The sequence below is a fragment of the Haliotis rubra genome, unplaced genomic scaffold (assembly GCF_003918875.1).
Source record: "Haliotis rubra isolate DU_JTF1 unplaced genomic scaffold, ASM391887v1 Scf171, whole genome shotgun sequence".
In the NCBI taxonomy this organism is placed as follows: Eukaryota; Metazoa; Mollusca; class Gastropoda; order Lepetellida; family Haliotidae; genus Haliotis; species Haliotis rubra.
The window spans coordinates 312569-327184 of NW_025765681.1; the positions used below are offsets into that span (position 1 = coordinate 312569).

The 14616-nt window shown below is 41.6% G+C and overlaps 1 protein-coding gene across 1 annotated transcript; it reads left to right on the forward strand.

The window, feature by feature from the left end:
- Positions 1-12900, forward strand: LOC124272621 (cell wall protein DAN4-like). The gene is made up of 6 exons (XM_046707818.1): positions 1-164; positions 8594-8657; positions 10113-10688; positions 11020-11103; positions 11755-12270; positions 12470-12900. Exons 3-6 carry the CDS (start codon positions 10142-10144, stop codon positions 12760-12762), a joined length of 1440 nt encoding a protein of 479 aa, XP_046563774.1. The 5' UTR covers positions 1-164; positions 8594-8657; positions 10113-10141; the 3' UTR covers positions 12763-12900.
- The last annotated feature ends 1716 nt before the right edge of the window (positions 12901-14616 follow it).

The window sequence follows — 14616 nt, forward strand, 5'->3', positions numbered from 1 at the left end:
GGGACCATACTTGCAACGCTACTACACCAGTGAAGTGGGCGACGTTATCCTCCCAGTCCAATTGTTGAAGTAGTTGATACAACTGGTGGTAGTTCTGTGCTGGAAGATGCCTAAAATAGGATTTATCTGTATGATATGGTGCTTGGCAGCAGTGTCACATTGCGGTAAGTATTGTTTCAACATACATGGTGCTATCAAAAAGTAATGAGCCTCACTAAGAAAAGATGCAAATGCAGCTGCTTCTATGTTTTACTTCTCTACATAATATCTGTCAACTTCAAGCAAATTGATTTTGCTATGTTCAAGTCTCACGAAGCCCATTTTGTTTGACTTGATATCTTGGTGATATTACATGCAATAAAAACACCTATCAGTTACTCGTACTTGGGCTGTCAGTCCAAATTTGAAGAGGTCATTGTACGACGGTGTCGTATTATCCACTGCAGATCACTCAAGAATACCCCATGGGATGAAAGACGGTCAAGCATATCCTGCCTGACTGTGTTGATTTTTCTATCACAAGGGATAATTATTTCAATGTAAAAACAGTCATGGATACTTTTACTAAAGGTAATTTTCATTATTTATATTTTTACAAGGACTAGAGTTATTTGGAAAATGTTAATTAACAAATTTGGTAGACAGATGTATGACATTTTATAAATAGCAGATTAAATTAGCAACTGCGCGCACGTTGATCAGTTAAGTAGTTCGACAATGAACAATCGTCTTTAGTTTTAAACCCGTGAAGATCCTGATTAGAATTGGTCTTCAGCAACCCATGCTTGTCGAAAGAGGCGACTAACGGGATTGGTTCACTTGGTTGACACATGTCATCGTATCAGAACTGTCGATGCGCATGATGTTGATCACTGGATTGTCTGGACCAAACTGGATTAGTTACAGGTAGCTGGAATATTGCTGATTGCGGCGTTAAACAATCAAACAAACAAACTTTCTTTTCCACAATACTGAACAGCGTGTGTATGTGTATGTGCGGCTGCTTGTACTAGCCCAGACTGAAGCTGGTTTTATAGTGCTAGCCCACTGAGATACCATACCACAGTGAAGCATGAATACCCGACTCAGACACATTAAACTGACTCCGAGCCGACCAGTCCTTGTTGTACCCATTAATGCCGAGCGCCAGGCAGGGACCAACAAGTACCATATTTTAACGTCTTTTGGTATGACGCGGTCGGGGATCGAACCCGCGACCTTCCGCTCTCCGGGCGGACGCTCTAACCACTACACCACGGAGGCGGTTCACTACATAATGTGATGAGAAGAGGCATCTCCATATCCACTTAAAGATAGTGTGACCGTGATAACATTCATTCCTTCACATCCTGATGGGAAGGTGATCAGTTTGTCAACCACGCATAAAGGACATTTATACATCGTCAGCATTGGCTGTATGTTTCATATATGTGGATTATACATGGCGTAAGAGTGAGTGAGGGAGTATGGTGTTACGCCGCTTTTAGCAATATTCCAGCAACATCACGGCGGGGGACACCAGAAATGGGCTTCACACATTGTACACATCTGGAGAGTCGAACCCGGGTCTTCAGCGTGACGAGCAGACGCTTAACAATTAGGCTACCCCACCGTCCCACATGGCATAAGAACATGTTCAACAATATCATTGGCTAACTCGCCAGAATCGTCTAAGACTTGCAACAAAATATCCATAATCCTTTCTTCATTTTTATATGTATTCAAGAGACAATACACCAATCCATACAGTGTGCTACATATTTATAGGATTTCCTGTTGGCAAGACTACACGTACAAAAGACAGAAAAATATAATCATCATCGTTCCAGGGGAGAATGTTGTAATATTGAAAAAATCAATAACAGACTCAGCAGGATGAGTCTTTTTACAATACAACAATACACGATTCGTTATGTCATACGACCCACTGAAACATCGTATACTGCAAGTGCTAAGATATATATAATAAACAAGTCATAGAAGTGATCCAGGTTTTCAATCGTTAATAACCAAGCCTGTGTAACTAAGGTGATCTCACAAAACTTTCAAAGTACACTTAAACTTACCAACATTTATAAAACGTAGTAATTTGGGGATTTTAATTTTGGCTAAATTTACCTGCACTCGCCAGCTGCTGAAGGGATGGTGTGAAGCCAGCTAGGGTCCATGCAGGTAGCAAAGACACTGTAAGTCGCCATCGTCCCTGGTATGGGGATCTACCTTCAGTTGTTGGCGATCTATAGCCCATTTAACAGTTTACTATTTCATATGCTCCCTAACTAGTTTTAAATAAAATGTGATGTACTAGTTGTTGTAATGTCCTTTGGCGACAAGATTTATAACCTTTAAATATATTTCATACTTCATTATTGCTGTATAAGGTACTCTCGTCATGATATGGCTGAAATATTGCCGATGTGACGATTAATTTTAACTCACTCACTTGGGTGATCGGATAGGAGAGCGTCCTGTAAGTGTTTCTCAAGAATAACGCTCTGTGACAATTACGTGGTAATCAATTGCTCTTTTAGCACGACCTTGCTCTTTTACGCGAACAGCCCATGCATGCATCAGGAAACATACGAGGAGGAATAGATATTTATGTCATTATTTAGTCCATACCTATTTACTAGTAATGACGTGGTGTGAGGGTAAGGTATTGCATATATCATCACTTTGTTAGTTGATACGGCTCGTACTGAATAGGTCTGTGCTGTAAAAGTCTTTTAAATACAAAGTTAGTATCACAATTACATACGAGGGGATATCAAACAGTTCTAATTATCACCAAAACTTATACAGGATACAAACTTTATTTTGCTTTCATGTCCTTATGATTTCTCTACATAGTCACCATACCGAGTTACACATTTCTGCCACCGTTTCTAGACCTTGCGCAGACCGGCTGAATAGAAGTCCCCTGATTTCATGCACCTTGGCCTTTTTCGGAGGTGATGACGTGGCATGTTTCCACTCTTTACTCATCACTTTTGTCTCAGGATCGTACAAATAGACCCAACATTCGTCAATGGTTACAAGACATCTTTAGAAATCCTCTTCACCCTGCTCCAGAAGCTCCAATGCCTGTCGTGACATGTCCCGTCGAGTCTGTCTTTGAAGATGAGTCAGTAAGCGAGGAACCCAGCGTGCTGACACTTTGGACATGTGCAGTTGGTTATGAATGATGTTCCATGCACTGCCATAGCTCAAGTCGGTCTCATGCATAACCATTTGTATTGCTGCACGGCGATCTTCCTGAACCAGCTCCTCGAGTTTGTTCACGGTGTCCATATCATCAAAAGTGAGGGGCGTCCACTTATTGGACCACTTTGGAAATTCCTTTTCGATGTCACAACAGTGTCATAGGATGGGCTACCATCACCATAAACAGATTTCATCACAAGAACTTTATTACACTGCGCGCTTCAATCTTCTCCATACTAGGGGGGAACTGGTGTGTATGATGATCTAGCACAAGACTGAATATAGGGAAGTAGATAGTACTTGGTCCATTAACTAGATCACTGATGTTACAGTCAAACTTTTATCATGAATGCTCAAAAACTTCTTGGCGATAATTGGAACTTTTTGATACCCCCTCGTAGTCTTCCAAGGAGTATAAGAACGCGTTGGTTAATGTACGCCTGGGAAAAAGTAACCCTAGGCAGTCTCTGGTAAGTAGGGAAGACGTGCGGTTGGACAAACTATGTACAGAAATGACATTGGATAATTGCAAGTATTACGTATTTCTTAAATGACAGTTTAAACCACACATTGCAAGCATATGCTCCACATTGTAAGTTCAGCCTTTCCCATTTACGAAGAGCTGGGACAGTATTTACACCACCGACATGTAGATCAAGATTGTAATGTTTTACAAACGTTCTGCATTTTTCACATTGTAATTGGATAGAGTCTCAGTTATTTTTGGATGACCTTAAACGCAATCAAGCATTAGTCACATTGTCCTTTTAAGAAGTACTTATGTGCCTACACACACATGCAAACAGATGTGCAAATGTTCACAAATAATAGAAAGGGTACCTTTACTGGCATTAGGGCTGCACTGAGTTTCTCATCGCCCGACCGACCCTTCTAATTTATTGCCGACCCTCCCCTAAAAAAACCCAAAACAACGACAACAACAAAAGTAAATAAACAAAATTAAAAAACAACTTTTTTGTTTATTCCAACACCACCGACTCGAACCTAAAACGTACCGACTCGTCATATAAAATGTTTATCTTTTAATCAGTCGCTGCCACAAGTCCAAAAACGCCAGGAATTGTAATAAGAATTACAATAAATGAGAATCAAGAACATTATTCAGATAATTTTGTTTATTTCCCGACCGACCGACCCATGTTCAGAATTTGGTGGCTAAGTGAAACACATAAAAAATTATGCCCATATATATCAAATCCCATCCGTTAGCGAGTGAGTGAGTTTAGTTCACGCCGTACTCAGCAAGATTACAGCTATATGGTGGCGGTCTGTAAATAATCGAGTCTGGACCAGACAATCCATTGATCAAAAGCATGAACATCGATCCACGCAATTGGGATAAGATGACATGTGCCAATCAAGTCAGCGAGCCTGACCACCCGATCCCGTTAGTGGCCTCTTACGACAAGCATGGGTTGCTGAAGATCAATTCTAACCCGGATCTTCAGCAACCCATGCTTGTCGTAAAGTGTATATGTAACACTGAGCAGTCATTGTAATCCTGTCATGCGAACTGCGTTAAACGTGGCATCTGCCGCAAGGTTTACCCCATGGGAGGCACAAACCGCACCCTGAGTTATCAACCTTTAATACAAGCCATCGGTATACAGCGTAAATAACAATGCTTATAGGACACGACCTTGACAACACCTTGTTTAGCACGAAACACATTTGACATAACAACTCCAATATTTATACATGACTTCATTGACGTAAATACAGTGCATAAGAGTCGCCAAAACTTTCCTGTAATACCAACAACGCAACATATTTTTAAACGCCCCTTAAGACAAACTCAGTCGAAAGCATTTCATTGTCGAGAAAAGCGCAGTATTGTGGTGAATTGTGTTACAATAAGCTAGGTTTTATGATTTCCAGTAGTGTAAACATGACAGTTTCTTCCTATGGAGGGGCGGTGGGGTAGCCAAGTGGTTAAAGCGTTCGCTTGCCACGTCGAAGGCCCGGGTTCGATTTCCCACATGGGTACAATGTGTGAAGCCCATTTCTGGTGTCCACGGCCATGATGTTGCTGGAATATTGTTAAAAGCGGCGTAAACCCACATTCACTCACTGTTCCCATGGACCTCTCCAAAATCCAAACTGAAAGACCAAATATGGCCTTTAGATGTGATTGCCCATTTTTCAGTTTTGTTTTTCTAACGGTTTACTATTACAGGAAGGGGTGAACGCCTATGAATTTAGAATGGTTATCTTTACTTTTACGTATAGGTAAAACGTTTCCAACATTTAGCATTTTTGGTTCATACTCGTAAGAGAAATTCATTATAAATGCGACTAGGCGATAATAATTAATCTACCAGAATATGTTTACTAACTATACCATCCAAGCTTGGCGACTGTCCGTTTCATAGTTGTCACTCACCCATCATATATAAATGGGCATAACTATATGGAACTTGCATAATCAATGAAATGTTAGTGGACCTAAGTATTGATATCATTATTTGACATCGACAAATTATGTATTTGGGAAACAGATTGCAACTATCTGCGTGTGTAATACTGTACTTTATTGTACACAAGCGTCTAGATATGCTCCTTCTTTCTTTCATACCTTGTGACTTTGAATTTTAACTCACTCACTCACTCACTCTTTCATACCTATTGTTTACTCTAAAACCCTCTCCTTTATCAACTAACCGCCTCCGTGGTGTAGAGGTTAGAGCGTCCGCCCGGAGAGAGGAAGGTCGCGGGTTCGATCCCCGACCGCGTCATACCAAAAGACGTTAAAATATGGTACTTGTTGGTCCCTGCCTGGCGCTCGGCATTAATGGGTACAACAAGGACTGGTCAGCTCGGAGTCAGTATAATGTGTCTGAGTGGGGTATTCATGCTTCACTGCGGCCTGGTATATCAGTGAGCTAGCACTATAAAACCAGCTTCAGTCTGGGCTAGTACAAGCAGCCGCACATACACATACACACGCATGCTCGTCGTCATATAAGCAAAATATTCTCAAGCACGACGATAAACCCAATTTCACCTCACCTCACCTCCTTTATCAACTACAACTGTTTCATATATTTCCTACAACTAGTGGTCTTTCAGCTCCTGTGTGGGAAGGTTGATCGGAAAGAAAGTCAGTCATAAGTTGAAAAGGCACAACTGTAGCTAGGAAAAAAGTCACAATAACCAATTTTATTAAATTCAATAAGTTATGTTAATATCATCATGATCATAAATCATTCATTTAAATCAAAATTACAAATAATAAATTCAACCATTCATTTATTTAGATAATGGACATTGATATAGTCCTCACGGTATTTCTAGCTTAGAGATATTTGAAAGACCACTTTATAGATACGTTTTGCTTATATTTTACTCTGTGTAATCGGCATCGTCTTTATCATGGAATTTGCCACCATAAATCCATTCTTTTCGACATGATTCTAAACAACAAACTAACAAATAGCTTTTCATGGACATACGAGATAAGTTGAATGGGGTTTGACATTGCGTTAGCGATCATGCAAGGCACTTACTAGCAGTTACGATTGCTGCATTTACGTAGAGGGGATGGGCATATGGGAGAATAAGATACAGTCATGTGTTATCCTTCGTTAAGAGATGGAGTTTCCACAGCATTGCTTGCATTCTCCACAGAAATATATGCATCCAAGGTTGAATGCACTCGTCTTGAGCACTAATTAATTAACTTAGCTTGTTTCTTATCGTTTATGCTCTCGGGAAATATCAAATTGAACAACTAAGCAAGTGGAACTAGTTACATACCTGTGTACCTCAGCTCGGTCTGAACGTGCTGTCACGCATATACGCACATGTCACACGCTATGTGCGCATGTCACAGCCTATACGCACTTGTCATTGTCTCAAGGCCAATGTCAACGTGAAGATATGTACATAGCAATCACGGTATGTGTTGTTTGTTGTGTAATGCCACACTCAGCAATATTCCACCTATATGGCGGAGATATGTAAATAACCAAGTCTGGACCAGACAAACCAGTGATCAACAGCATAAGCATCAATCTACACAACTAGGAAACGATGACATGTGTAAACCAAGTCAGCGAGCCTGACCACCCGATCGCCTCTCACAACAAGCATGGGTTGCGAATGATCAATTAGGGATCTCACGGGTATTACGGTATGTACACATCATGATCAGGACCTACACGCACTTGTCAATATCTGTACGCAAGTGCCCTGGTCTCTACACTCTTGTCCTTGTTAATGATTGTACGCCAAAGTACGCACGTTTCTGTCGCAATGTGTGAGTGAGTGAGTATAGTTTGACGCATCTTTTAGTAACATTACAGCAATATCACGGCGAGGCCACCAGAAATTGGTTTTACACATTGTGCCCATGTGGGGAATCGAACCCGGATCTTCGGCGTTACGAACGAACGCTTTAACCACTAGGCTACCCCTCCTCCCCTGTCATGATGTGTTCAATAATAACGAAGTGAGGTGAATTTAACGTCGCACTTAAGAATATTTCGCTCATATTACGACGTGCATGAGTGTGTGCGGCTGCTTGTAATAGCCCAGACTTTAGCTGGTTTTATAGTGCTAGCCCACTGAGATACTATGCCACCGTGAAGCATGAATACCCCACTCAGACACATTATACTGACCAGTCCTTGTTGTACCCATTAATGCCGAGCGCCAGGCAGGGACCAAAAAGTACCACATCTTAACATCTTAAGATCTTTTGGTATGACGCGGCCGGCGATCGAACCCGCGACCTTCCGCTCTCTGGGCGGACGCTCTAAGCACTACACCACGGAAGGGGTCTCAACGATGTGACGACCTGCACGCACTTGTCCAGTCACGATCTGTGATATGGCTGAGATAATGCCGATGTGACGTTAAATCTTAGCTCACTCGCTCACTTTAACAACGCTGAGATACAATCCAACAAGCTCTTTCTGCGAAGATCTAAGAATGTGATGTCCGATTTTTGCACAGACGCTATTTTATCACTTTTGCAACATTTAAGACCTCAGTGATGTTTGACGTAAACTTAGCCGCAACAGTGACGAATATAACGTCCGATTGAATTCCATGTTCGTCGCTAACGCGTCAACCATATTTCTTGTGTGGTTATACCAGTGACTAATTGAATTTCCTTTGCGTGTGTTTGTGACGCGTGCTACCGGTGAGACAGGATACGTTCACTCTTTCAGAATTTTATAACCAGATGCTTGCGATAAAGTGGAGTAAACTGACTGTACTTTTAGTAGAGATGAATATGCGTTATGATTAAAATATGAAAAGGGTATCAGTTTTGTCGCTTTGTCTATTTGAAGTTTTACATTTAAAGCCGAAATTTAAATCATACCTTATGTTTCTTAAGCGTTTCTACGGTTTCTTTCAGCAGCACTCGGACGGTTCTCCTCGGAAGGAAAACATAGGCCTACTGCCAAGATTTGAGCCTCTGAACAGTAAGAACACCGTCGATGTATTCTCCAGTATTTTGTATACACATAGTCTTCACTTAGTTACTTCGCAGAACTACTCATTATATCATAATCCTTATATCGAAATGTTTTATAAAAATTGATCTTTCTACTTGTTGAATAATTTCATTAACATGCCACATGATCAAAGTTATAGATGAGGTGAGGTGAAATGGGTTTAACGTCGTACTTGAAAATATTTCGCTCATATGGCGACGTGCATGCGTGTGTATGTGTATGTATATATGTATGTGCGGCTGCTTGTACTAGCCCAGACTTAAGCTGGTTTTATAGTGCTAGCTCACCGACATACCAGGCCGCTGTTAAGCATGAATACCCCACTCAGACACATCATACTGACTCCGAGCCGACCAGTCCTTGTTGTACCCATTAATGTCGAGCGCCAGGCAGGGACCAACAAGTTCCATATTTTAACGTCTTTTGGTATGAGGCGGCCGGGGATCGAACCCGCGGCCGGGGATTGAACCGCTCTAACCACGTGCACTACACCACGGAGACGGTTGATCAAAGTAACAAATGACATGTTTGGAATGCAGATATATCGAGTAATGCATCAATTATTCAGTAACATTGCGATATTACATGTCGGGCTTGTTTAGCAAAGTAAAGCACAGTTGTGTCGAGCGTACGGTTATCTCGAAATAATAGCTTGTTGCCTTGTTTTCTGTATCACACAACTCGAAATATTTACGTAGGTCCATTTGACACAACGGTGTTTGTAGATTTGTTTTGTGTGAGTGAGTGAGTTTAGTCTTACGCCACTTTTAACAATATTCCAGCAATATCACGGCGTGGGACACCAGAAATGGATATTTGTTTTGAATTAACTCTTGAAAATGTACAATGTATCTGTCTAAGGGAAGTAATCAAATGATGCTTTGACACCCACAGGACATCGCTGGAGTGAATAAGTCAATATTTTACGGCGCATCAGCAAAATTTAAGGGGAGTTTCTTGAAATACAGATGTCTTCATTGCAGTATTAATTACAACTATAAAATAAGTTTTTTTCCTTTATATAATTGTCTATTTACAATTCTGTATGGTGTGTATCCAATGCCATACGATCAGTGAAGGTTAGAATTGGTCTTCAGCAACCCTTGTTTGTAGTAAGAGGCAACTAACGGGACTGGGTGGTCAGGTTCGCTGACTTGGTTGGCACACGTCTCCCATTTGCGTAGATGGATGTCTATACTGTTGATCACTGGAGTGTCTGGTCCAGACTCGATTATTTACAGACTGCCGCCATATAGATGGGATATTGCTGAGTGAGGCGTAAAACAACAAACAAACAAACTAATCAACCCCAAACCATGTCGTTTTCTATTTGGTCATACCCCATAAAATATTAAGGACATCATTCCAACCGGTCCTTTATGGGCATGATGATATTTTCTTGTGTCGTCACCATTTTTTCAGCCTCCTTTGGAGATTGTTCGGAGAGCTCGATGGACTTGGTTATGCTACTGGACTCGTCTCGTAGCGTCGGTGCCAACAATTTCCTTCGTCTTAAAGAACTCATGATAGAAGTGGTCACGGCTATCAATATTGACGATGGAAAGGTCCGTGTTGCAGTGGTCACCTTCTCCACATCCTCCGCCGTTGAATTCTTTCTGGATGACTTCACGTCAAAGAAAGATGTTCAAAAGAAGATTAAAGGCATGGTTTATTTAGAAGGATATACAAATATTGCCTCCGGTCTCTCTTTGGTCAAAGACGATGTGTTTCAGGTGAATAAGGGGGACAGACCCAGCGTCAGGAACGTCCTGCTGCTTATAGTTGATGGACCTTCAAATCGAAATTCATCCTTAACCATACCTACGGCCATGCTGCTAAAGGAATCGGGGGTCCATGTCTTTGTTCTCGGCATACAAAGCGCTGACGTTGATGAAATTACGGGCATCGCCTCCGACCCAACCGAGATCAACTGTATCAAGGGACAATTTGATGATCTTGAGCACATAGAAGAATATCTATTCAAAACTATGTGCACAGGTAAGTCTATTGTATGTATTTGGAGTGAAAGCGGCGAAAGTAGAATATCCGGGAGCTTGTGTAGCTAAAATCCTTTCGTTATTGATGTCTTGTCTTTTGGGGTTTAATCTTCTTATTGACGAATATTGATTGTACTGATAGTATCTCATTTCAGTTGATACACATGAATGAAATATACCCTTAGCCTGAAAATGTGGTCTTATGTGTGTGCTGAAACTTGCCATCATGAAATATATGATTGTAATTTCTCAGTAAAACTGCCACCACATTCTATTTACTTGTTTCTTATATATCTGGAGAAAAGTGAAGATATTGATTGTTATGTTTCAAGGTGTCGCTCGTGCTGAGGCAATGTCGTCGGCTGTGTCAACAACGGCACCCACAACACCAGACGTGCCTAGCTCAAGTTGGAATGGTGCGTTCGTCACGTAATGTATTAAGTTGAACATATTTATAAAGACTTGACTATGTCAATAAAGGCTGTTGGAAATCACCCTAATTACAAGTTAATGGTACAGAATATAACATGCTTGTTTAAAATTCGGGAATGATGTGTCTTCCGTTAATTTATAAATAATACATGACTGTCATGTTTTACAACGATTAAGTGTTTAAATCACGATGGCTGAAGTCACTATGGGTACACTCTAACAGTGGCACATGTTTGGAATGGAACCTAGTAATTCACGGCGCCATGCAAATAATTGTAACTGCATGCTTCCCCAAACGCCCCAGTGTTGTATATGAATCAGTCGTTATCATACACACGTATTAACCCCTGAAGATCCGGGTTAGTTTTGGTCTTCAGTAACCCATGCTTGCCGTATGACGGGATCGGGTGGTCAGGTTCGCTGACTTGGTTGACACATTTCATTGTGTAGATCGATGCTCATGATGTTGATCACTGGATTGTCTGGTCCAGACGCGATTATTTACAGACCGTCGCCATGTAGCTGGAACATTGCTGAGTGCGGCATTAAACAACAAACCAACACAAGTATTACAAATAATCTCCACTGTCAATATCAAGGACATGACATTTGCATCTTTGGCGCCATATTTGCAGGGGTGACAACAACTACGGATACGACACCTACCGGTACTTCGACAACTTCACCAGAAACGACAACCACATCAAAAATCATTTCTACGACAAAAACAGCGGAGGGAACGGCCATCACAGGTTCTACCGCGTCTGACACAACAAAGACCTCGACAACTTCAGCAAGAGCGACAACTACAGAAGCAACGTCCGTGCATACGACACGTGCCGGTAATACCACGCCTTTCACGTCAATAACCTCGACAACTACAGCAGGATTGACGGCAACAGACGCAACACCTCTCTTCACAACAACTGAAGGCACAGGTTCCACCACCCCTGTTACTTCAGCGGCAAAGGACACAACACCAACGTCCTTCTACACGCTACCTACGGGTTCTACCACCCCTTCAACATCAATGAACTCGATATCTACAACAGGGGCGACCACGACAACAACAACAGACACTATCAACCCTGCCTCAACCACGGCCTCGGTACCAGCACCTGGATTGACAACGGATGGGTCAACGACTACAGGTAGCACAATGTATTACAAGGTTTTTCAAAACATAAATTTACCCACCCAAAGAGATTACAGCACCTGCAACTGTGTATAATGATTCGTGCTAAAGTAATCACAACCTAGAGAAATGAACACACCGTTTTCGCTATTAAGATAATCACTTATACCCGTACCAACAATCTACCCTGTTCTCTAACCCCCGAATATTTACAGGTTTCAGCACATCCAATGCTTGTTACCGCCGGTGTGACCAGGCGGCAGCCTATACTCCAGAGATTACCGATGACATCTTCAAAGATCTCCAACTGCCCAAACGGGAACTGTCCAAGCAGATCGACAAGAGGACATCTACATCCAACCTCTCCAAGAGTGAAATGGTGACTGGAATGGGAGTGTCTCTTGTCCTGTTGGCTCCATTTGTCTGCCTGGTCGGATGGGACGTCCTTGACTTCATCAGATACATCGACAGAAGGTTCAGAAACAAAGACAGGCAGGGATTCTATTGAACATATACACACGTTTCCCCAATTCCATGTCCGAGTCGCTAAGGCTAAAAAAAATACTGATGCGACTTGTTATTGTTACTCGCTCAGTAGGGGCGGTAGGGTAGCCTGATGGTTAAAGCGTTCGCTCCTCACGCCGAAGACCCGGGTTCGACTCCCAACATGGGTACAATGTGTGAAGCTCATTTCTGGTGTATTTCTTGAATATTGCTAAAAGCGGCGTAAAACCAAACTCACTCACTCAGTCATTACTCGCTCAGTATCCGAATATGTTTTGGAAAACCGCGTCAAAGGGGATACAGATTTGGGAATAGTTCGTTTTTAGATCACAAGTTCAAATAAAGGCGCTGATTATATGCAAATAATCCAGAATGCAATTTTTATTTGGTAGTCATTTTGTTTCTGTTGAAATGAGTTCATTTCATACACTCGGTAAATCTGATCGCTCAGAGAAATACCAGCGTGCTCTCTACAGGAACACCTTTCATCACTGATTTTCATGATCCAAATATATTATCACTACTATTTTGCCTTTTAGGCACGATGGAATCTTTTTTCGAGACCTAAACAAGATCGAGTGTTCTCTTGTGTGGATATATATTTAGTTCTTGTTTCCAAGACTGACTGACTGAGTTTAGTTTTACGCCGCTTTTAGCAATATTCCAGCAATATCGCGGCGGGGGGAACCAAAAATGGGCTTCACACATTATACCCATGTGGTGAATCGAACCCGGGTCTTCGGCGCGACGAGCCAACGCTGTAACCACTAGGCTACCCCACCGCCCCTTGTTTCCAAGAAAGAGCTGAACAATGCCAACCCCGCTTTTGGATCTACATACTGTTGTTATTAGTATTTGACAACGTCATCTGTTACATCGTTATACATGGTATACGTTTGCACTGCACAACAGTAAGCCGATTGCACCCATTCCACTTTTATGTGCGCGTATGTCTACACACACTCAACGCGGCTGAAGTTTTAAAATTGCGGAATCTACGATTTTTTTTTTTAGAAAAGATAAAAACATAATTCTCACTTCAAGAACAATCTGGGCGGACCGACATGTCTTGGTAACGTTATGATCTTACTGGGTCCTGTCTATTTATTGTACTATAAAATGTACCGTGAACTTTGCAACAAATGCACAACGTGAAAGCTGACTGTGTAAGAAGGAAGAGGTCATGAAAGATCTTGGATGCATCGCCTCTCATTGTTCCCTACATCTCATGAGGTACCGTCAGAGTGAGCAAGGGAGTACAGCTACACCAGAAGATCTGTTCAAGCAGATCGCAAGGAAGATCCTCTTCACTTGTTTTTGTTTGTGATTCACTGTGACTTGAAATTGTGGTTTAAGATAATGTGCCTCGTACAAAACTCATTGTATGAATATGCAGAGAGCAATGGGTTAAAGTTACTTGGTAGAATTAGGCATTGGCAACCTGATTCGCACCGATTTTTTTCACCTGTTTGTTGATCTATTTATGTGTGCATATAATATAGACATTCTTATTATTTAAACTATAACCAAGGGCTTCTGGCCAAGACTTTTTACCTTATGTACATGTACATGTATATTGATAACATGATATCGTTCAGTAATGGTCACATAGTCAATTACATTCCACTGGTTTCCCCGCTTGGTCCTGCAATACGTCTGTTATGTACATCAATGCAAGATGCAGAGAGACAAAATGTCTCAAGATTGCACGACAAAGGATTGACTCAGCTTTTCCCAAATATTGAGAAGTGTTACAGCAGTTCCACCCTTTCGTATCTTCGTTTCACATGCTGATTTTACGAACGTTTCATACGACTCGTGTTAACAATTCTTTCAAAAGAGATACAACGTTCGAAAC